This window comes from Harpia harpyja, chromosome 1, assembly GCF_026419915.1.
Source record: "Harpia harpyja isolate bHarHar1 chromosome 1, bHarHar1 primary haplotype, whole genome shotgun sequence".
Classification (NCBI taxonomy): domain Eukaryota; kingdom Metazoa; phylum Chordata; class Aves; order Accipitriformes; family Accipitridae; genus Harpia; species Harpia harpyja.
In genome coordinates this window covers 90,910,574-90,935,890 of record NC_068940.1, presented here as the reverse complement: position 1 = coordinate 90,935,890, position 25,317 = coordinate 90,910,574, and the positions used below count along the sequence as shown (strand labels likewise).

General features: G+C 36.2%; 1 protein-coding gene across 1 annotated transcript; it reads right to left on the bottom strand.

Moving 5' to 3' along the window:
- Window positions 1-1,224: 1,224 nt before the first annotated feature.
- YME1L1 (YME1 like 1 ATPase) lies at window positions 1,225-25,317 on the bottom strand. Its single transcript, XM_052804794.1, has 19 exons — window positions 25,155-25,317; window positions 22,261-22,392; window positions 19,524-19,686; window positions 17,352-17,450; window positions 14,963-15,072; window positions 13,647-13,797; window positions 13,448-13,555; window positions 12,964-13,046; window positions 12,025-12,115; window positions 10,200-10,352; window positions 8,742-8,874; window positions 8,174-8,236; window positions 7,546-7,658; window positions 7,018-7,173; window positions 6,144-6,295; window positions 5,143-5,269; window positions 4,969-5,042; window positions 4,243-4,329; window positions 1,225-3,044 (listed from the first exon to the last, which is right to left on the bottom strand). Exons 1-19 carry the CDS (start codon window positions 25,182-25,184, stop codon window positions 2,901-2,903), a joined length of 2,169 nt encoding a protein of 722 aa, XP_052660754.1. The 5' UTR covers window positions 25,185-25,317; the 3' UTR covers window positions 1,225-2,900.

Genomic DNA, 25,317 nt, shown 5'->3' with positions numbered 1-25,317 from the left:
GGAAAAAGAGAATGGAAATCTACTTCTGAGGGAAGTGGAGCGAGCAGCCTACTTAAAAGTGAGCACTCTCACATCTTGCCCTGTTCTTTGGCCATGTTTTAGAAGCAAAAATAGCTTTACTTGCTTCTAGGAAAGGTTTCCAACCAGATCAAGAGAGCAGACAGCTACTAAAGGCTTGATTGCTCTATTTTCACAGCCAGTTTAAGGGATCAAGATTTAGAAAACTTGTGACACTTCAGCTGACTCAGATCATCACACAGTAGGAAGTGGCTGGAAAGACCAGGCCACATCTTTCTCTGGAAGTTTGCATTTTCTTTGTATTAATCTTGATGGCAGAATTCTGGCATAAGTCAGCCTCAGGAGTGCAGAAAATTCAGAATCATGCCCAAGTTTGAAGTTCTTATGTGCCACTGTGCTTGTGACCAGTTTAGGGCTATTTAAAAAGCAAAGTCTGTCAAAGCACCTAGCTTTGCCCTGCTTTCAACAACTTAAAGGGAACTGAGGTTATTCTCACTGACTGATGCTTGGAGACTGCCTTTGTGGTCTCCTAACTCTGCCCAATGATTAGGAGGGGGAATTTCAGCTCCTAGATGCACCCGAGAACACCAGAGGTCAAACCCAATGCCTAAACAGACAAGTTTCTTTTGAAACCCCACAGATATTGCATGCACACAACCATTTAGGTATGACAGTAAACTTCATTAACACCTCTGCTGTTAAGTTGGCCAGAAAGCAAAGATACCTTTTACACTTGGTGGCTGATGTCTTAACTATCTTCTTTCATGACCCAATGAGATACTGCCTTTTTTTTTTTTTTTTTTTTTTTTTTGAGACTGTGCTCATTTCTTCTTTGCATGTAGCAAGAAGCTTTTGAATGAGAAAAATAAGTTAGACCTCAAGGACTTACCCCCCAAACCAGATCATTCAATATAGATTTTAGTGACTTCAAAAGTGAAAAGTTTTTTTGCTTTTGTTTCTAAATGCAGGTTCACATTATTTAGCAGGAAAGTTCCCATTCAAGTCCAACTACTGAAGCAGTGATTGAAAAAAAGGTCTAAATTTCTAGGGAGAACATTCCCTAAGAATCTAATTACAGAGTGCAATTTTGCCATCGTTCTTAAATTTATTTACAAGTTTATATGTTTTATACACCTCAATTTACATAGTAGGGAACTTGTTATTACATTTTATAGCAATTTACAGTGAATAAAAAGAAAACCAATATGCATAATTAAAATTAACCTTTATTACTCCAAAAACAGATGCCAAATATGCAGTATATTTATGTTTCTGTTGGCATATTCCTAGAATGCATGTACAACTGTAACTAGTCAGCCTAGACATTTGGTATACTGTTTTATAACATTTGGCAGTTCTCCCACACTGCACTGGGATGTCACTATAGTAAGCTGACAAAAATAGGCAAACAGAAAATTACCCTGATTTTGAAAGAAAAAAAATGCATGTGCTCTTATTAAAAAACTAGGTTATAATCAAGCATTACACTCAGAAAATTCTAAAATACCATGTTACTTCTAGTTTTAAGTGTAGCTACCAATTTCCATTCACATTTATTGGCACCAGCCCAACTATTTTAATGTCCAAGTATGGTAACTTTCAACATTAATATGCTAATAAAGGCCCTCTCTGCAACAGAAGTTTATAGTCCCAAGAGTCTACAATTAATTGTGCAGAAAGATTATGATCAAGATGTGTTATTCCTAAAAACCAGTTCCATGAGATCAAAAGAATACTGGCATATAATAGCTAGCAATTACTTCCACTTGAGTGGAAACTGCTTTTTTTTTTCCAAAAACTTTTTCTTATTATCTTAGAATTTCCAGAGGTTTCTGTAAGGGTTGAAAGAAAAGCTTTTATTTCCCTACTTCTACTGTAGAACAGAACTGGGAATGTTATTTGAAACAACATGTGCTTCAAACATTTTCTGAACTACTCTTCAGCGAGCAATATTGCCCTCTTTGAAGAGATTATTTGTTGGATTATCAAACGCCCATACATAGTATTAGTAGAAACTAGTTCTGTAGAATCTCCAGCAGTGTAAAAGCACTGTCAAAGCACTGTTATCCATCTACTGCAGTAATAAAAATTCTAAGAATCTTGTCAGCAGCACATCAGAGGTTACAGGTATTTCTCTTATCCCTGCCACAGTTCTGCCCAAAACATGGTCCAAAGAGGCTTAGACATGTTTAGCCTGTTATTTTTGCATTAAAATTTCTCTCCCAGCCATACATGTGTGTATTTTAACCCCAAGAGCACTGAAAACACAATCGCTAATGTCTTTGTCTAACATGGAGCTCCCACAACTCACTTTAATAGAGATGCACTGCGTAGCCGCTTCATTCTTAAGAGATGTTTTGTTACATTTCTAAAGAAGTCTTCTTTAAAAGTGATCTCTAGCCTCAAACAGAGCATAAGCATTAGACTACGTACTATGGTTTTGCAAATCTATCTGTCACTATCCATAAAACATTCCATAGCACATATTGTGGGGTTATCACTTCAAACGCACATGTAGCAGCATGACCCAGGAAGCTATGCCAAAACACACCAGTATATCTGTATGTTTTTCTTCTCAGCTTCAACACATTTGACTGAACCAAAATGCTGACTTCAACCCTGAGATTTATCCTTCTGAATAAGTTCTTGTGGGAAGAGTATAGGGAGCAGAGGATGAGGAACTTGCTTTATTTTGTGTGTCTTACTCTGATGAGACACAACAAATAGATGAGTAACAGAAGCTCACAAGAGACAGAATAATATTAAAGTGTCACTAATGCCATACACACATCAGGAAGGGAAAAAAAGGCTATGCTGCATAAGACTACTGCATTGCTAGATGTACATTCTTCAAATTACCAGTTACTGTATCCCAGAAGTTATCATCTTACTTCTAGTTTTTTTCCCTCTAGAACAATTTGTATTTCTTTGGCATCCAAAGTCTCATATTTCAATAAAGCTTCTGCTAAATTCTTGTGTTCTTTTGCATGAGTCTTCAGGATGTTCTTTGCTCGCTCATATGAGTCCTAGTATTAAAAAAAGGTGGAAGGAGATTTTAAGACTTTAGAACAAAAAAACCAGCAAGATTCCACTTTAAAAATTGTTTCCAGGTAAATACAGCTTGAAAAAAAAAAAAAACATTTAAAGTTGTGCCTTACATTTAATAGCTAGCACAGCTCCTTTCTCATGAAGATTTAAAATCTAGCTGGCATAATTAATAAAACAAAACCAAAAAACAAACAACAAAAAAACCCCAAAACCAAAAACCAAACAAAAACTACCCTTTATGCCACCTTTGCATTTTGCAGAAGTAGGACTAAAAATAAAATAAAATCCTGAGACAAACCTTAGTATTTTTACATATGACTTAGAAAAGACTTACTAGATTTAGAAATTTGCTGATTAAATTAAATATATTTGATTTTACATTATGAGCAGTGTTACCGCATTCAAGGAATGTTCCTCACATAAGCTTTTTAAAAGCTTATAAAACTCTCGAAGTATTACGTACTTTTAGAAAGCTGAAAGCTACCCAAGAAGTTACCAGTTGCCGCAAGTAGGTGCACATCACCAGCATTACCAGCTTCAACTTTTAGTTCTACATAGACAGTTCTTACATGACCAAGTCAGTTCAAAAAGTGTTAATTGTTTAAGTGTTATGATATAAATAATTCTCCTGCCTGTACCAAACTAATTCAGATTACCAGAACAGTGATCCGGAAGTTCTGTGATTATCGAATATTACAAATTTCCCTAAGCATCAGATGCTGATCACTGTGAGGAAAAGGATACTTGAAAAGGCAACTCTCTGATCTGGTATGGCCATTCCTGTGATTCTGTACAAAATTATTTAGCTGCAAGTTACAAAATATTGGGGTAACACAAAACATTCACATCTGTTCTAAAACAATTTATAGCCATACTTTTTTTCCTATGAATTGAATAGGCAAAATACAAATCCTGGCAAAATGTAAGAGGAAGTGTTAAAGAATATATTAAAGAACCCAATACTACCAACGTGTTTCTCACTACTTGTGCATGACAATCACCAAAAAGTTTTGATATGCAGAGATTCAAAGTTGCAGCTACATTAAATACTTGGGAATACTTCCATCCACCTGTGTATTTTCACCAGTGTACATTAGCAAACTGAATAATCAAGTATGCTGATGCTCAACTCATCTCAAAATAAATGTACCAGAGTGGAGGAGGAGAGAATCTTACCCGTAGAAGTGTTCTTACTTCCTGTTCAATTGCAGACTGAGTTTCAGGGCTAACTTTCCCTGTATCGGTATAGGTCATAACACCAAGCTAAACAACAACAACAAAAAAATACCTTGTCATTGTTGCAGTACACCTAAAACACTAAGAAATTCATCACCTATTACTTCTGTGTGCAAACAAATAAAATCATTAATCAAATGCTTGCCAAAGTGCTTGCAACAGAAGCAAAACAAGAAGCATATTCATCAACTATGTAGTCACTGCAAAGTCCTATTTCAACAGGTCACAGTATAGATCCTGATTAAGCATTTTCTTATTTAAAAAAACAAAACAAAATCCCTAGACTACTAACACTTGATGGGTAATAAAGATGACTAAAGAAGTTTCTTCAGAAATCTAGAAAACTCAACGTTGTCATCCACCCCCCCTCTTAAAACTCAAGATTATCCTCAATTCCAAAATGCTTGGTTTTATTATAAACATTTTCTGCAGACATTAGTAACTTCCAAGGTAATTTTGAGGTGAAGATCTTGCAAGTTAGTTTTTAAACTGCAAATATACGTGTTTTCTAGTTGAGTTCTGTATAGTAGAGCCAGTCATAAGGCTTACTTTCTTTTTTGCCAGAACTACTTAGTCTCCGTAATCACCGACAGCCAAATAGGCATTTAGTTACAGAACAGAACATTTCTTTGTACCATATAAATATTTGAGGATTGATGATACTACCTTTTCACTCATTCCAAATCTAGTCACCATCAGTTTTGCAATTTTAGTAGCATTGTCAAAATCACTGGAAGCACCTAGATAGCAAACAGATTTAAATTATGTTATTGAAACCAAGTTAAACATGCCGATCCACAAGCTTTGATCAAAAATTCTTTTAACTACCAATCAGCTGACCTGTTGTGATGTGATCACTTCCAAATATGAGTTCTTCTGCTACTCTTCCTCCCATACAGACATCCATCTGTGCAAGCAACTGGGATCTAGTTTCACTCCATCTGTCATTTTCTGGGAGCAAAGATACCTGTAAGATACAGAACTGTGGTCAGGTAACAATAAACAGAAGAAATACTGAAATAATCTGAGTAATATTCTTGTTTATATCCAAAGCAGATGTAAAGGCTTTTATGCAACAATGTGAATGCTCTGGGCCTCCTCCTAGTCTACACACTCATCAGATTTGCTTGGAGGTGCTTAGTCTACCAGGTGAAATAGCCTCCTACGGGCCGTGAGCACCACATAAAATTAAGCAACTTAAACCTACCACCAGAAGAAACAGAACAATCTAGTCTATCCATTTCTCCTTATTCCCTACACTTGTACTAAGCACAAGTCAACTTGCCCAGAGGATTCAGGCCAATATTTTTCTTTAACTGAACACATTAATTTGGATAAAGCTCAACAGAAACAGACATAGTAGAAATATTTTTCTGTTCAAATGCTTGGCAGCTAAAGGCAGAATAGAAAAACTTAGGGATATCTATGCTAGAAACAAGGTAGGTAACTGATTAGGTTTAGAAAAAGTCACATTCGACAAAGAACACCTTGATAAAGGATGTTTGTGTTAAAAGTACAGTTGAGAAATGCTTCCATTTTCCAGTCCTTTAGACATTCTTCAAAGTTTCGCTGTTGGGTGCTATTTTAACTGCAGCAGAATCAAACATACTTATATGTCTTTCCTTGTCTATGTGAACTATTATACTAGCATATGCTATTTTATTTCAAATTGAAGGAAGAAAGCTTTCTATCACACAGAAAAGATGACCAGCGAGTTTTCCAAGAGATTGCTCATGAATATTTCACATACTACAACATGCATTAATGTAATTACAACAAATAGCATTGTTGGCAAAGTCCTCAACAACACTAACCCAACATAAAGTTCTAGAAATACTTACATGTCCAAGTGTTGTTCCTCGTGTCATGATTGTAGCCTTGTTGATCGGCATTGCATCCTTAGTATAATATGCAATGATAGCATGTCCAGATTCATGGTAAGCAGTGATGGTTTTGTTTTTCTCATCAATTTCTACACTTCTACGTTCAGGTCCTTAAACAGAGGAACATTAAATAAACTTTTTGTACAGCTGACCACCACAATCCACACATTACATACACTAAAACAGAGCATAAAGTTGCGGAGGAACAGCATGCAAACAAAATTAACACACACTCATTAAGTGCAAAATGTTTACGCATAGGATTTTAATGTCTAAAATGGACCTCAATATACTCTACAGACAAGTTGCTTTTAATGGAATAGATTTAAAATGCAGTCTGAGTATCTGAGAAAATTCCATTTCTTCTCTCCTATATGAACAGCCCAGATTTTTAGTGTATATGTCTCAGGTGTTTAAGTTTTGTGTTATCACATGACAAGCTAAACAGAAGTTCCAAGTTTCTGGTTGTTTATTCTCTCCTTTCCTTTAGGAATAAGTAAGGGAAGGGTAAGATATCAAGCCTGTGTCTTCCTCTAGGCTGAAGTACAACATGCAGCGTTTTTGATAAAAAGTATCAAGTCTTAAAGGATGTATTCCATACTAGATTTTACATAATACTCTCCAGTCTCCAAAGGTTCTATTCAGAATTAACATGAGACTTATTTGTTCTAAAAAACCAAACCAAACAAACAAAAAACCCCCACCCAAAAAAAACAATAAACCAAAACCCAACAGCATAAAAACTTCTCTCTTTCTCTATAAAAGTCTTAATCACACAAGAAAACCCCTGTGTACTGCAACATATATGTATGTCTTTTGTATAAAATCGTACCCATTAGAATTTTGTCCTTGGAGAATTCTAGTTCTTTCATGGTTACCATATCTTTTCCATCAACAGCTGCCTTTAAGGCAGCTTGATTTACAAGATTCTCAAGCTCTGCTCCAGAAAATCCTACTGTGCCTCGTGCAATTATTTCTGGATCAACAGCTGTGGGGAAAAACAAACTTGTCATTAGGGTCCATGTTGCTCCTGAAAAAGCTTGTAACATGAAGAAACATCAAGAAATTATTGAATTACAACCAAGAATCATGGTCTACTAGAAATAATGCATCAAACAAAAACTTGTCAGCTTTAGAAGTGAAGCCTAATTCTTAAGACACTATGAACTGTTGGGGACTAGAAAGAAACACCGCCTCAGAAAACTGTCGTAACACTACATACTAGACAATTTTTGTGTTCTTTACTGAGACACACGGTAAAGCCACAATTGCCGATGGCATAAAGGACTAATACATGAGTGGGCTGATCCAGGATAAAAACTGTTACATAAAAAGGTATTACAGTAAAGTATTTACTTACATGGGTCATACTTTATTTTATTTAGGTACCACTTCAGAATTTCTGTACGACCTCTTACATCAGGCTTGGGAACAGTAACTTGCATATCAAAGCGACCAGGACGTATTAAAGCACTAAGGGAAAAGACAATTTAATACATTGACTTAAAATGCTACAGTAAACTGTTACTAACATATACAAGGAACAAAAACCCATCTGATATTTCTAAAGACATCTACATAGACTATGTCTGGTGTACAGATGCAAAGAATACATTTTCTTATCTGTTTGTAAAAAGACAGATGAAAGATGTTTATTACCAACACTTTTTAAAGGTTTTTTTTTTGCATTTGAAGATTTGCATTGCAAACAAGGAATGCAACTAGTCAATTTAAGCAGAAAAACTTCTAGAAATTTTAGATGCTTAGAAGCATGTTAATTATCTCTCTGTATTTCACTCAACAACCTTTTAAATGCCGTAATTGGTCAATACATATTCTTTTTAAGAGGGGGAAAATACCCAGCTATAATGCTGTAATACTTCAAGATTATCACAAGCAACTTCGTTGTTGTTGCAGGGTGGGGTTTTTTGTTGTCTCTTTGTTTTTTAATACATGCTCTGTAAAAACAATCAATACAATATACTCACTTATCTAATGCTTCAGGGAAGTTTGTTGCACCAATAATAACAACACCTTCATTAGGTTTAAAGCTGTATGGAAAAAAAAAAGGGTGAAATTGGGTTTCTTTGGGGAGGAGGAGACAGAATTTACACCTTTTTTTGTCAATAACTACTTCTATTTCTTATTTCGGTCTACCTCAACTGGCTAGTCAAAAACAAGCTATCAAACCATAACGTTATCCAAGAATGACCACGTTTAACCCAGCAACTGGTTAAAAATATGCCCTGATCTCACAGTTGAACTTCTCCTTTAGATACATAGCCAGCCTAAAAAAATTGAGAAATTATGTAAAATAATTGCAGCTATTGTACTACTACAATTCAGAAGCTTCTACATTCTTTACAGTAAGGCCATTAATGCTACTGTTGGCAGTACTACAAAGTGGTCATACAAGCATCTGAAATTTGTACCCTTAAAAGCACTGCAAAAAATAACGAAAAACATCAAAGCTGTAAAGGAAGAAAAAAATCACCCAAATATTCAAAATACCAGTCAGTCAAGCACTTTCTGTGCCCTCAGAATCCATATATTTACCCATCCATTTCAGCAAGAAGTTGATTAATGGTCTGTCTTGAATAGGGATGCATTGGAGATTCAATTCTCTTCCCACCAACAGAGTCCAACTCATCAATAAATATAACGCATGGTGCATTTGCTTTTGCTTCCCCTGACAAAACAAAAATAGCAAGACACTTCAACCACACAAAGGAACAGACAGTGTATCATGTAATTTAGGATTCTACTATTTCTATTACTCTTGGATTATAAAGTGTTCTATGAGACATCACCAGAACTGTCTTGATTTTAGCCTAAAAAAAATGAAATATATATTTGAAATGAGGCGATACAAAAAGAGAAGCAAGTTTCTTCATCTCCACTTATCGTGCTACAAGAAATTACTAACAAAATAGATTAAGAAATTTGTTGTATTTTGTATCAACTCCCTACAACAGTTTATTTTATAGGCTTGGGCAGACAACATTCACTTATTAAATAAAAATAATATGAAATGTGACAGGTCTAAACCCTAACTTATTTTAATAGAACCTGCTTGTTATTTAACAGTGTAGACCTCACCCTCAAGTTTACAGGTATTGAAAACACAAAATAAAAATGCAATAATAAACTTTAAGACCATCAACAGGTACATGCATACCAGGATGCAACTCATCTCACCCAGCTAGACATACCTTAACATTGATATTAATGTACAAGTCAGTCATCTAAACTTCTGTAGTCAACAGAAAGAAAAGCACATTTTAAGGTACAACATGTGTTACATTTTGCATCCCTTCCACGTGAAGCAAGTCACATTTCTCCTACAAACGCAAACTACTTTCTACGTTGTATATGCCTGACACTATCAATTTTCCATTCAAGAGAGAAGTAGAATTCCCTCCTCTCCTGATAATACTTATTTGCATACTTAAAATAGAAAGCCTCTTCTGTGAAAGTTATCAATCTAAACACTAATTTTAAAAGTTTCATTATAATGCCCTAGGCCTGTTGATGGGTGTGAGAAAGGAAATCTCACCTTAGTGCTACACTGTGATGCTGTAAAGCTCTAATTCAGATTTTAAAAAATTATGAAAATATGAGGGAAATAATTGAGAAAGTTAATGCTATTTTTTATGCTAAATTTACAATTTCAAATTTACAGCAATTTACATATGACTAAGTAAATTACAATTTAAAATACTCCATTTAGTTTATAGGACATTACATTTCTAATTAAATTACTTCTCGCTGGGAATGTTGTAACATCAGTTATAACTTTTGCTATAATTTCATCTGATAACTAGCAAGATTCTACAGTTAATTGATGCTCACAGAATTCTAATATTTACCTACACAGTTAAAAGTTTTATTTATTAGCCTCATACACTACTACTTTCCAGTAACCAGAACTGTACCTAATCAAACCTTGTAAACAACACTGAATACTTAATCTCGCATGTGAAAAGATTTCAAAACCACAAGTATTTAACTTACTGAATAGGCTTCGGATGCGACTAGCTCCTACACCAACAAACATCTCATCAAACTCTGATCCAGATGCATAATAAAATGGAACATCAGCTTCACCCGCTACAGCCCGTGCAAGAAGAGTTTTACCAGTACCAGGTGGTCCAACTAACAGAATACCTATAAAGACAAACAAAAAAACCAAACAACAACAAAAACACTAAGCCCACATATTACACAGGTACCATTTCTTCCATGCATTGGAAGAAATAATTTACACTTGGTGTCAAAAAGCTGCTAACATCCCATTTCAGATACTGCTCCTTACTTGCAGTCTGAAGAAGCTTCCTATAACAGATCTAGATACACTCTAATATGTATTTAAACAACAAAGACTTGCAAGACTATCTGTTTCTACAGAAGCCCAAAGTATTCTGCAAAATCACTGTTGAGTTTAGCAGCTGAATTCCTAACAGTGTCTTCCTCAAACTGACATTTTCCTAGCCGTTTCTGAAAGTGGAACTTTTTTTTTTTTTTTCTTTTAAACTAAATGATTCCAAGTAATTGTCTTTAAACAGTGTAGAGCACTAACAGGAAAGAGACTTACCAGGTTTACATATTTCAGATTCATCTGACCTTCTACTATGATTAAGCTTACCATCCTTTTAAATGAAAACATTTGTTTCTGAACTGTCTAAAGCAGTTCGGAAGCACTAAAGGTGCTGAAAGCCACAAGGTAGAAATAAAGGCCTTTTAAGAGTTCAGTTACATAAACCCCCCTGCCTTTCAAGATAAAGAACTACTATATATTAGTTTAATAACTAAAGAAGGTACGGTAAGTTTTGTCTAACCCCAACATATTCATTTGCATAATACAGGTTTTTTTGGACATTTTTGCATTATCTTGGGTAAGTTTTCAAGACTAAACTTATGCATCTTTCTCAGATGAGAAAAGGTATAACAGAATTAAGAGAATTGGTGATAGGAAGCTATTAACTTTAAAAAAAAGATATCCTTATAGAGACAGTTAAAGGAGCAGTGTGGGGAAGGGGAAGACAGACCTGAAAAACTCTGAGCTACATAAAGTACTACTCAAAAAGGCATTAACACCAATTATACATAATTTTATCAGTAAGTAATTTTTTAATACTATGTTACACTCAGTGACAAAGCAAAAGAGTTTTTGTAGTTAAGTACATCATCTCTAAAAGGTTTCTTGGGACTTCAAAGAAATATTGATTCTTAACCCTCTAAATAAGGCTGCTAACAATTATAAACAGAGGTTTGATTTTTGAAAGGCTTTCTGCCTGGAATCTACAGTCCACTGCTTTGCACTGTCATAGCTTATTACCCCTAATGTTATCATTGAATTTCTACCAAATGTAAGATGTATCCAGGCACCTTTGCTTCTTCTATCTGAATATCTCAGATACCTCAAATGCTCTGTGGGGATAGGCAGTAATGACCAATTTTTACACATGGGGAACTGAAGGTAAGACAGGAAGCATGCAACTTAACTACCATCGCCCCAACTCTTAAGTACCTCATTTAAGAGTATCCTTTAGTACAGAAGCTTTCACAACTCTCCTTGAAGACTCATTTGTTCCTCAAATATTTTAAACAAGGAAATCCACTACCTATGCCTTACATTATTTCACTATTTTTCCCAGTTACAAACTAAATACAACAGTAGTACTTAGGCCCATTTTGGCTATATACTTTTTTGATTCCCTAACTAAAGGAAAAAATATTCAGAAGCTAGGCTGTAAATTAGTCATTCAGTATAGAACAAAGCTACAAAGATAGCCATGGCTACATATGATTTTCACTTCTGCTGAGCAATGATCCTTACCTTTTGGAAGTTTACCTCCTAGTACAGTAAATTTATGCGGGTTTTTCAAGAATTCCACAACTTCTTGCAATTCCTGTTTAGCTTCTTCAACCTACACATTAAAAACATGCCACAAAATATAACTAAGCATTTATAAAATACTGCATCTTTTTTTGTAGGTGGGTTTTGCGTTAGAGACTAAGTCTCTAATTGTGTATTGACCAAAAATATACAACAGAAGAAGAGATAAAAGTGTACAGAATTTGTGTGGATACTGAGTGTCCATTAGTTTAATTCAACCTATATCCTAGAATTGTTCACAGGAATCAGTAAACAATAGTTTATAGTACTGAAGGAATAACCAAACAGTTAAAGACCAGATCTGACCAACAAGATAAATACAGAATCAAAAATTCTACATCAAGATACTAGTCTAATTAGTTAAAAAGAGATTAATTGTATCTATTTGTCCAAGGGGAAGGAGAGGGGGAGGTCCTCATTTTGCCACTGACAGCCAAAGAACAGTTGAAAAAATAAAGCTATCTCATCAGCAGTGACATGCCCACTTCTTTCTGGGAATCTCTGTATCTCCTGTCCTAATATCAGATATTCGAAAGAGATGGTACTAAGACAGAAACGATTAAATGGCATTACCATCTTCTTGTATTGGTCAACTTCTGCAAAAAATAAATTAACATGGATGCTTATGGCCTGCCTTTTGCTATTCTAGCCTTTAAAAATGCGATTCAACAAGTCAAGAGTGCACCTTTTATAACGCATTAATGCCACAAAGATATAAAACAGAACAATTGTGGTTAAAACTCTCCTTGATCTTGGAGCGGTCAATATATATAAGGCTTCAGTTCATACAATGAAATTTCTTGAACAGAGTAAGACATTCTTCAGGCTCACAATGATTAATTAAGCAAGAACCCACACACACTTTGCTTTTCAACTTACCCCTTTTACATGTTCAAAGGTAACATTTTTCAACTGGATTGGATCAACTGCTGCATCAAAGATACTCGATGTTCGAAAGCGTACTAATAGCAAACAGCAGATGATAAACAACAAATTTACACATGAAGTCATTTCATTCCAAGACTGAACTTTGCACTTGAATGCATACCATTAAGCCACTAACTTTACACCTGCCCTTTTAAAAGGGCATGTTTCCATTTACAAGTGTCCAGCAAGAATATTTAAAAAAAAAAAAATCTTTACAATATCTGCAATTAATTCAGTGATGCAAGAGCTTTTCAGTCATTTGTAGTACAGAAAACCCTGCATCCAAAAGCACATACACAAAGCCAGAAGTTCTCCCTCAGTGTTTCTGCACATACCCTAATGTTTTTGAGACCCAGGTGACAACAATTTAATCTGTGCTAAATCTGCTCGAAGAAACAACACAAGTGAAACAGTGCGGGGAAAAAAGTTAACTAACCAGCATCAGAAAAGGAACCTTTGCCAGGTAAAAACGACGAATATATAGCAAGATAAAAACAAAGAACGAAGAGAAAGAAAGAAAGCAAACGTGATCTTCTTAAGGAATCTGTAAAAGAAAACAAAAGAAGTTTTAGTACGGGCTGAAATAAACTACTTTCTGAAAGCAAAGACAAGATATGTGAACCAGAACAACTTACCAAGTGTTTTTTGCAGGAATACTTGTGCTTTCAAAAAGCCTTCTGCAAAACCAGTTTTAAAAGCATCCTGGTGTGCCTCTGGGATGTTTTTTGTTTTCATTAGCGTATCTAAGTTTTCAACATCAATTCTTCGCTTTCTCAGGATAAAGCCCTAAAATATTTTCCACAGCAGTGTTAGCATACACTAAGTTCTGATACATAGTTAACTTACTACCTGGCCAGCACGGGGGGGGGGGGGGGGGGGGGGGGGGGGGCAGGCATATAATTCAGATGCTATGGGGTTAGTCAGGCAACATGGGGCAGTAGCTTGAGTGTGGAATCACAACAGCTCCAGCAGGGGCACCCTGATTTTTGCTGAACAGGTCAGGTTCAGAGCCCTCCTGGATCCCAGTTCCAAACAGAAAACGCAGCCTAAGGCAGATTTGTACACAGCTAGCTTTGTACACTGGATTCAGTGGGAGGTATTAGCTTAAGCATTTTGCTTCATGAAATCAACTTAAATTATTCCCAAATGCAAAATATCTTTTAAGTATAGTTTTGATAGAGCTTGATCAAATGCATCTCACATGCCCTGCCAAATTTAAGAGTAGCACTGCATGGAGCTAGCTCTGGTTTATCTTCATCCACTGTATACCTAGTCCACAGATGAAATAAACCACATATGCTTAGAAGGGGAGAGTTCAAAGCTAATTTACACACACCATAAGATCAAATGCTTTAATTAGCCTGACTCCTGTACAACCAATTAGAAGCAAACAGTACCTAGGTTAACTTGGTTTTGTTAAGTGCTTTGCTACCCCAAGCCTGGATAGTTATCTGCTGAATTAAAAGTATGTAAGTGAGTTTGTAACCCATAAAAATACCAAGTTTAAATTTTTTGTGTCTTAAAAATATACTAGCCACAAGTCAATCTATTCTTAAAACATCAATCACATGCTGAACTGCTTGAAAAAATACACATTCTTCTATGTTAAACTAGCTGTATTTCTGTTTAAACAAATACTTCATTTGACTCCAAGCTGTTTTTAACAAAGCCACACAAACAGAACATGAAGTTTTATTTCTAGAGTTTAGAGCCATTTTACTCTGAAACTACACTCCTAAAAAATTCAAATTATCTTTATATTGAGATATAAGAAGCAAATCTGTGTATTAGTAAGAAAAACAGTATGTTATCATTAGGTCAAGTTTTAGAATTAAGAATTTTTTTCACGCTAGTGAAACAAAACACCCTTGGTAAATTGTGAAGATTCATTCAAGAGAAAATGATAGTCTGAATAAGCCCAAAACAACTTCATAATGTTACCCGTATTTACCTTCAAAAGTGAAGAAAGTGAATTTTTTGTTTCGGTGAATTGTTCAGATGTTGACTGCAGACGTCTTGCTCTTGATCTCAAAGTCTTAAAGTTCCGTGATTGTATGTAAACTTAAAGTAGTAATAATAAATAAAAAAGTTAAAAACTACCCATTACTACCACTACAAAAAAAAAAAGGCCTAAGAAATTTCAGCAACTATTATATGAAAACAACTATTGTGATTGAACTGAATATAATGTTCCCAACATATCCACAGTAGAAACTGAAGAGAATAGGAAACAGCAATCTAAGATGCCTGACCAAAAAAGTTGTCCTGGTTTCAGCTGGGATAGAGTTAACTGTCTTCCTAGTAGCTGGTAGGTGCTATGTTTTGAGTTCAGTATGCGAAGAATGTTGATAACACTGATGTTTTCAGTTGTTGCTAAGTAGTGTTCAGTCTAAAGTCAAGGATTTTTCAGCTTCTCATGCCCAGCCAGCGAGAAAGATGGAGGGGCACAAGAAGTTGGCACAGGACACAGCCAGGGCACCTGACCCAAACTGGCTAAAGGGGTATTCCATACCATGTGACGTCCCATCTAGTATAGGAACTGGGGAGTGGGGGCGGGGGGGATCGCCGCTCGGGGGTTAACTGGGTGTCGATCGGCGGGTGGTGAGCAATTGCACTGCGCATCATTTGTACATTCCAATCCTTTAATATTGCTATTGTCATTTTATTAGTGTTATCATTATCATTATTGTTTCTTCTTTTCTGTTCTATTAAACCGTTCTTATCTCAACCCATGAGTTTTACTTCTTTTCCCGATTTTCTCCCCCATCCCACTGGGGGGGGGGGGGGGGGAGTGAGCAGCTGCGTGGTGTTTAGTTGCTGGCTGGGGTTAAACCACGACAAAGTAAAAACCAGAAAACTGTATGAAAGACACTTCTGCATCTACTAGTAATAAACTGGATGAATAAACCAATAAATTTTAGTACTGTGAATGGATCATGTGGTCATGAGCCATGTTTGTGATCTGAACTTGCAAGCAAACTACTTACTGTTTCATAATATATTCTTGCCATAAATTTTTCTGTTAAAATAATCAGGAGTTCATGCTGTGCATTATAGATAATTGGCCAACCCTATCACCATCTCAGCTCAGGGAACAGAAGAGACAGCTGAATTAAATCCAGGCAGGCTGACAAACATGAAACATTCAGAAGCTAATCCAGAAGGATGGGAATTGAGGTTCCTGCTCTAAGTTTTGTCTAAAAGCTCAGTTGATAAGGTGCCCAGAAGAGATCTGGAATGGCTTAGGTGTGCTGTTAACTTAGAAACTGACAAAAGAAATGAAACCATTTAAACACAGTGAGCTCATAGCACTATATGTCATCTTCTATCACATCAGAAATCTTGCAATGGAGATTTTATCACATAATTCACACAAGCCAATAATATTTATCTTCTTTCACTACTATGTTTTAAAATAATCACCAATACCCATCAACTATATAGCTTTAACTAAGCCTTCTGTTACAGAATAGCACCAGACAAAAGGAACTTCTGGAGATGATCTAGTTAAATCAACATCGGATCAGGTAACTCTGGACCTCATCCAGCTCAGTTTTGAAAATATCCAAGGATTGAGATAACACAACCTCTTCAGACAATCTGTTTCAGAACTTAGCCATTCTCACTGTGAAAATTTTTCAACAGGAATTCCCTTTGCTTTTACTTGTAATTGTTGCCTCTTCTTTGAGGTGTACAAGAGAGGGGTAACTCATACGGCTCCAATAGCAATTAGATCACTCCTTGCCTTCTCTTCTGCTAACTTTAAAACCTCAGGTCCTTCAGCTTCCCCCGTACATGCTCAAAAATCTGCACCCTTCCTTGTGGCCCATCACTAGGCTACCTCCATTTTGTCAGCATGGGACGCAAAACCAGACACAGTATCCAGATGTAGGATCAGAAGAACTGAACAGAGGAAAACACTTGAACTCCCTGAGCTCCTGATTATGTTCTTGCTAATGCAGCCCTGTTGTTACCCATCATACATCCAGGAGTAGTTTAAACCAGTCACCAAATACCTTAGAAAGTTCATCTGGATGAATACTAGATTCAACATATTTATTGATTCAAAAGTAGTCAGTTCATCTATCATCTTTTAAGAATACAATCCACATCTTTGAACAAGATTCTATAATTACACCATGTTTACTAACAATTCCGGAAACACACTACTTAAATGCAAAAAAGCCTTCATGATTTAAAGTGTTAATATCAACATAAAGTTCCTCCTGGAAGTTTACCGGTATTTCCTGAGTGACACCTCTAAGACAAAAGTAAGAATACTTTCCCAGAATAAAAAGATACTATAGAGACTAAAACCACTGTAGTTTATTGTTTTATACCTGGCCAACACCGAACATCTGAACAGAAATTTTGGAGGGGATTAGGATGCTGTCTGTATAAACAAGATGAGCGCAAAGCACTGAAAATATCCACGAAACCTGTAAAAAGATACAGCAAAGTGTAAATACCGTATATTAAATGGCAACTAAACATTACTTCTCACATAAGTTGTTTTTTCTTTCTTAAATATTAATTCCATTTTGCTACAGTCCTTCAGGCACCTGTAATTAAACAAATTAACCATTACCAGTACATAGATAGTTAACTTCTTTGCATTAACCTATGTCAGGCACTTTGCAACATACCAGAATTTTTTCCAATTAGAACTTCCAAAAAATATTCGTACCCAGAACCTTGAACTTGAAGCTGCATCTGGGAGGGAAAACTCTGCACATCTGTACTGAGCTGAATAAAGATATGTAGACTAGACAGGAATCCAAAGACTTTCATGAAGCTGAAGGACCAGCATTCAACCAATCATTCAGTTTGAAAGGCTTTAAAGAATAGATTGCTCATGAGCATTTTAAAACAGACTATGTATAACATATGAAAACATTTTAACCTATACTGTCTACTTAATTGTACAGTCCTCATGCAATACAGAAACAAGAATAAATAAATAAATAAAAGCATCACAGTGAAAAAGTTATTAGCAGATACTATTTCAAGCATGCTATAGACTGCAAGACAAGAGGACTGTCATTTATCTGTTGTTTAGTTACAAAAGCTCAAAAAACTCATCCTCATTTAGCAGGTAAGACTTATTTAAGAAACATCAGAGACCTGGGGAGGGATGGGGGGGGGGGGGGGGGGAAGAGAGGCCAAGCCCACATATGCTCTCCTCCACAGTAATTCAGAAGCTAATGTAATACAAAAAGGGTGGGGTTTCTTTATTTTACATAATCTGAGGAAGTTATTACGTCAGCTAGATATATCTAGGACAGCAGAAAAGAACCCGAAAGTTCCTAGTAAATTTTTTGAAGTTATATGATTGTAATAACAGCTTACAAGCTACCAGCTGAAATACTGAGGAACTAGGGAACGAGAAAAAAGATTAGCTATTAATTCTATAGTGCTGTATATTCCACAATCTTCTATAATACTGCATATTGGCTAATCTAATACAACATAATTATGAACACATTAGTTTTAAAAAAAAAAAATACTCTCCTCACTTTATGCACAAGTATAGGCACAGCATACACGTATCAATTGTAACAGTCATCCATAGCATGTAGTGTCACCTACAGCAAAAGTATGTTCTTGAAGATTTAGCGCCTCCCTTGCCTGTGGCAGTTTTCCACCTATAACCTTGCCTTTTCAACTGTGAATGAAACAACCAGTCTGGTGACATTGCATACTAATCTATCAAAGCTCTGAAGCATTTGCAACTTCTTTCTTCACATTCAGGAAACTGCCTCTGGGTTAATTTCTTTATATTTCACATCACAACGCAATTTAATACTACTTCTCTAATAGTAGCCCTGACATATTACACTTATGCTCTTTCTCCCAACTGCAATACTATATAGACAGTATCTCAAATGTCAGCTGTATGCTTCTTTTTCTAACACATTCTTGAGCATCTACACTGGCCTTGCTTCCTGTATTTTCGTCTAAGCCCAACAAAACATCTTTAAGTGTAAAGAACTACTCCTGGTTTACTTCGGCAATGAAATACTCTACAAGGACTGTTAACAGTTTGCCACCCTGAATTCCTTTCTAATTAATGTCTTCCTGTAATGGTTGCTTCAAGCAAAAAAGGAATAACTTAATGTAAACCAGAGATGTTCATAACTGTGTCACATTAGTAGATTGGCAAAATCTAATTTCTTCTATTTGGTGAAACAAACCGGTGAAAAAATTCACAGCAAGAGACAATGCACTTGTAGTACAGCTGAGTTCAGACAAGTTTAATAGCAGCCAAGTTCAAATTCAAATTTGAAGAAACAATTCCAAAATCTGGGTTGACTTTTCTAAAATTTCCAAGATTCAAAAGCACTACTCTAGAGACAACCTGTATACAATAAAAAGTACACTAATACTCTTTTTATTAAAGAATTTTTTAAACTGAGTTATCTACAGCACAACAGATTAAACTAAAGAATAACTGTGTTCACCTTTATAATCTAACTTATCAATTCTTATAAGCACTTTACTCTGAAACATACCATGCTTATTTTCAAAGAAGGACTCAGCAGAGATGTACGATGTATGCCACTGTGAAGAGACTTTGTTTTCTGCACAGTAGCCAGGAAGCAACCTGTTCACCAATTCTTTGAACTGGTTAGCTTTCAAATCAGACAATCCCAGATCTCTTAAATTAAATACAGACTGCAAAACAGAAATAAACATTCAAAATTTACTTAAGATTACCTTAGGGAAAAAAAATTAAGAGTAACTGAGTTAACTTTTTGGCTCAATACAGCATCTATATTTCACAGTTTAGACTGAAATTAAAAATTTGTAAATGAAGATAAGTGAATGAAAGGACATGATTAAAGAATGAATATTTGTTACTGTCAATGCAGAATAACTTTTCCATTTGCACACGTTGGTATTTCATTGTCACAGTACGTTTATGACAAGTATATTTTCTTCCCAATTCAGCCTTTTCAACACCTTCGTGCTCCCCAACTGAAGCAGGCACAGAAAAAAATGCAGTTTTCCAACTTTTTCTACTCTTTATGATAGAGCAAATGGAGAGTGCGAGGGGAAAAGACATACAGCAATAGCCACCCATTACATTTCATCCATGTTAGCCAACAGCAAAATCCTCCCAACCTCTTTCTTATTTGGCTAGTCTTCTTGCAGATAGTACAGATTTAGCAGCTGCACAAAGACTGGATATTTAGAAACTATACCCAGAGTTAAAATCTTAAAAAACCACGAGCTGGGTAGACACACAATGGAAGGCAAAAGTTTCTACGGGGAAAAGGGTAAGTACTGGGATCTGGGATTTCCTACAAAGCAAAGAAACTATGAAAAAAACCAAGGAGGTAAGGCACTTACACTTAAATTACCAAAGAAGTAACCTTGATCAAAGTAATTTTAATCTTGTAGTTTACAGATAGGAAAAAATCTTTCTATGGGAGAGTACATTTTAAAAATACGTATTGGTTTGGACCCTTTAAAATATCTATTAGCCTCTCAATACTGCTTCTGCAGTAACATTTTCTTAACCAAGATGTAAATATTCAATTCTAAATGTATTTGCACAGATACTTGATTTTTGATTGTTAGAACATTATGGATTGTATTTTTGTTTTTCCTAAACTGTTTTTATATAAGCTTTACGTTGATCTACTTTCAAGGTGAAACTAGATTTCCAATAAAAAGACATACATGAAAAATACTTGCATAAAATATCAGAAGAAGCATTTTTAGAACAGATTCCTAGATGCATCCAGAACACCACCATATTCAAAGTGGATAGTTTAAAATGGATTTATTAAGTAAACAAAGTATTCTGTTTCAAAGGCTAGGGTAGATTGCTTCTGGACCACTTATACTCAAAATAAGTACTCATACATTTTTAAACTTAATTTGACTTCTACACATGGTTTAAAGGAGGAGATCAAGCCTTCCTACTTCAGTTTAATAATTGCTTGGAAAATTACTGAAATGTTAAGGGAAGGGAGAATATTAAAAAATAATTTTAAAAAATAAAATTAAAAAATTTTAAACATTTTCTGTGACCCTTCAGAAGAGGGTACTACTTGCAAATACAGATCAAACTTCACAGCAAAGAGGCTTCACATTCTCAAATAATTATTTTTGCCGTTCTAATAGTTCAACTTTATTCAATATTAGAACTGCATGTACTATGTCAGTATTTCCCGATTTTAAATTTGAGCTTAACTTTTATTTAAGCTTAGGTTTATTATAGTCTAATCAACTTGCTTTAAGAACTTTCTTTAAAAACACTTTAGAGAGACTTCTTTGTTATTTTTGTACTTTTGTCATGCTAGGAGGAGGCAAACAGGTGTCTGATGAATTAGAGAGGAAACATTAAATATGAAAAACCCTCTGTATTTAAAGGAGACCAGATTCCCTTGCTGAGTAGAAAGACAAATGCAGAACTGAATAAATGAAACACACTTTTAGTTTCATTCAATAATCCACATCTCCCACTGAAATCAAGTTATCACCAGAAGCAAATACGGAATCACAAAAAAAAAAACCCCAACCCACAAAACCAAAACCAATGGAATCACAACACAGGGATGATTAGTACAATCCATGCTAATTTCCAAAGTTCTGCAGTTAGCAAAAGACTCCATGTTTTTCCTCCCAAACATCTTCTGAAGTTATAAAACTTGTCGTAAAAATGAGTTGAAAGAGAAGCAGCAAGATCTGATACTACTTTGCACTTCCTGTATTTTGATTTTCAATGTGAAGAACAAAAAATACCTAATGATAATGAAAGATATTTTAATAGAAAAATAAGAAAACATGCAAGTATGCTATTTAATCTCTAAAAACCCCTCAACGTATTTTAAGTTACAGTCAGCTTTCTCACAAAAAATAATGAAACAAATTTTGCTAAAACTCAGAGTGAAGACAGTAAGTGGTTTATTAACAGAGAAGTTAGTTAATTTAGAGCAAGAAACATTAAGTTGAAAGTGAAAACAAATCCCCTCCTCATTTGCAAACTGCTAACAAGACAAGTACTAGCTTTTTTCTTATTAATGAAATACTGTATTTTCATAGAATCCTTACCGCCAAAGCACCGACTGACTGAAGTTCTGTCAAAAAGTTACATTCTATGTGTTAACATTCTGTTTCATTTAGTCATGTTACATTATTTTATAAAACAAGTCAAATATTAAATTCACTTAAACTGATATTATTCAGATTTAATTCAGTTAAAAGCAAACCACCACTTTTTCCAAAGGTTTTTAGTACCTCACTCTTCTGAGGATCATGCTCAGGGGAGGTGTCCCTCTTGACAGGCTGTATGGATGCTGTGCTGGCAGTAGTAGTGGAGCTTTTTGGTGAATGAAAGGCATTGATAAGGTGACTCAGAGGAACAGTAGCCTGGGGGGGGGGGGGAAATGAATCAGATAACGATTTAAGCTTGTTTAAACTATTTAAACATTTCTCCATTCCAAACCCTTACTCACAACTGCATATCTTGTACACTGCCTTTTAACTGAGGACTTCATAATAAACCACATGAACTTAGCTTCAACACCACAGTGTTAACTGATACCTCATTTAAAGATTGATTTAAAGAAAGATTTAAAGCTGATTTAAAGAAAAAAGACAGTTTAAGTATGCATGACAGATTAGAAGCTCACAAAGCTTGGAAAAAAAAAAAAAAGGCTATATTTCCTGATTTTCAAACATAAGCATGGTTTAAAGAAAATAATCTCTGGTTTTGCAAATACAGAAGGAGGTACAGATCACCAACACTCAGTAGATGCAAAGACTGCCCTCAGTTTGTACTTAAGACAACGTTTACTTACAAAAAATAAAGAAATAGACAATTTCTTATAGAGTGTTCTCATCTGAAACAGCACGGAAACAAGATTGCTACTACACTTAATACTTCCTTCACAGTATTTTTTTCAATTTTTTTCTTTTTGTTTAATGTATCACTTGTTTGCTGTGTTAGATATGTGCTGTTGCAACCAGATGACAGAACAATAAGGATTGTTGCTGTCTTCTGACAAATATTACAAACTTAATCATTTCATGCAAATAAAATATAAAACTGTGAAACAATGTTTTTCCATTGTAGTCACCAAGCCCCCGTCACAGTTCATTAACTTACATTCCAAATAGGTGTCTTTTCCCCACATTGCAATAAAAGACACAAAAAAGGAAACACAATCAACAGGGGGAGAAAAAGACAGGAAAGTCAATAGCAAACGACTTCTACACTGAAAAGTCCACAAGTTGACACCATCTCTTGAAATGTTTAAAACCTGTTTCTAGTTACTCTCATTCAGGAACTTTCTCTTCTTTGGAAGAAGCGTTCACTTAAAAAAATCCTGAGCCTGTCTTGGTGTCTGCCAAGACAAAAAGAAGATCACCATTCTGATAAGACTTCACAACACAGCCACAGAAGAGATGTTCTTTAAACAACATAAACAGAAAAAGAATGGTAAATGAGGTACTCTATTTAGTGGTAGGCCTTAATTTCAGACTTTAATATGAAATATTATAACATAGTAAATTCTAGATTATCTCTGAACAGATATCCAAGCAACAGATCTCATCAAGCTGGTTCCCCTTGAACCAACTTGAACAGAAAGCTCAGTGGCTGCTTTTGAATAGCATTGAATCATGAGGCTTTATCAACATCTTACTAATTCAGAGATCATTGTTCTTAAGTACTACTGACACCTGTATTATCTTCCAAACAACAATTATTTTCATCTATAAAGTAATACTTTTATAACCTGAAACATCTATATTTTTCCTGCATTATGTAAATTATTTCCAAAAGTCTCCTTTATGTTTTCTTCCTTGGGATCCCACTTTAGCAACATACCTAAGTATCTAACATTCACAGTCAATCCTGCAGTTCAGCAGCACTCAGTCAGTTCAGTGACACCACCTCATGAATCAGTACAGAAGCCCAGGTACACAACGTATCAGGGCTCCTCCTCTAGCACATGACTGTCTATTGTGAATATATGGTACAAGTAATTCCTCCATCTCATTACATGTCACCAGGGAAGAGAGCTGGAGTGCAACTCTGGCTGCTGGAACGATACCTGACTGCACTACCTGATTAAGCCTCTGCCTATAAATGTCCTTCCACAAGAACTTCCACCTCTGTGTTGAATAGACAGAAGATCAAGAGAGACAATGCCGCGAGACATGAAAACTGCCTTAGAATTAATTGTCCAAAGTTATAATTAAACTCTGGGAGTTTGTGGTAAAACTATAAAGCCTCCAGAAGTCAAAGCCAGCATCCCAACCACTAATCAAGCTTTCCTCCTGCATTTCCCATTATGAAAAGGTGGAATGACACAGTCCTAAAAATACCATCTCGAGTTCTGTCATTTCACTACACTAACAAAAACAATTAACACATTCTCCACATCTGGAAAGAACAATCAAATCCCACTGTGTAATAAGACTATAACGTACTAATCCCCCTAACACAAAACATAAAAATAAAACCACTGGTTCAGATCAAAGTCCATAAAACCCACTAGTCCTATCTAATAAAGGGTGCCTTGCCAACTGCATCCAGACTGTTTGTTCCATGTAACAAATAATTGAGGGACTTTCCCCCCTCTAACTCTTCTAATTTCCAAGTAATTTATCTGCGGTTTTCACAACAACCCGTGACAACTAACAGCACGGTTTAACTTTAGCTGTAATAACACCGCCCCGCCCCCCCCCCGCTTCTACTATAAAAACAGATACTAAAACGCGCCATCTCCAGATTATTGCTTCATTTCAGATTTTACAAGCTTTTACTGGACTCTCCTCTCTCCTCCATTCACGTACTTTTTTCCTAGGTAAGACTCCTCGGCCGCTGTAGCCCCCACCCGCTCCTCTCCCCGCTGCCACACTCGATGGGTGCCCCACACCTCCTCCGCTCACGCCCGGTCGACGCTCTCCAAAGCCCCAAAAACGTGGCAGCCGGGATCTCGGCTCCTCCACCCGAGGCCCGCAACCCCCGCGCCTCCCGAGCGCCTCTGCCCAGCCCCACTGCCTCTACCCGGACACGAAACGAGCCCCCGACGGCAGCCCAGTGGAGAGGGGGCCCCAAGCTGGCGAACTGCGCACCGCAACGGGCCGGGGCCGCCGCCGGTGCGCTCCGCGAGCCCCCTCACCTGAGGCTGCACGGTTGAGAAGGAAAACATCCTTCACCGCGGGGACGGGGACGGCGGCGGCGGCGACCACAGGCGCCTCTTCCGCTTCCCAGCCCAGACGTAGAAGCCGTGCCCGCCTGTCAGCCTCCACCGCTCAGTCGCTGTGGTAGCCGCCGCCGCCGCC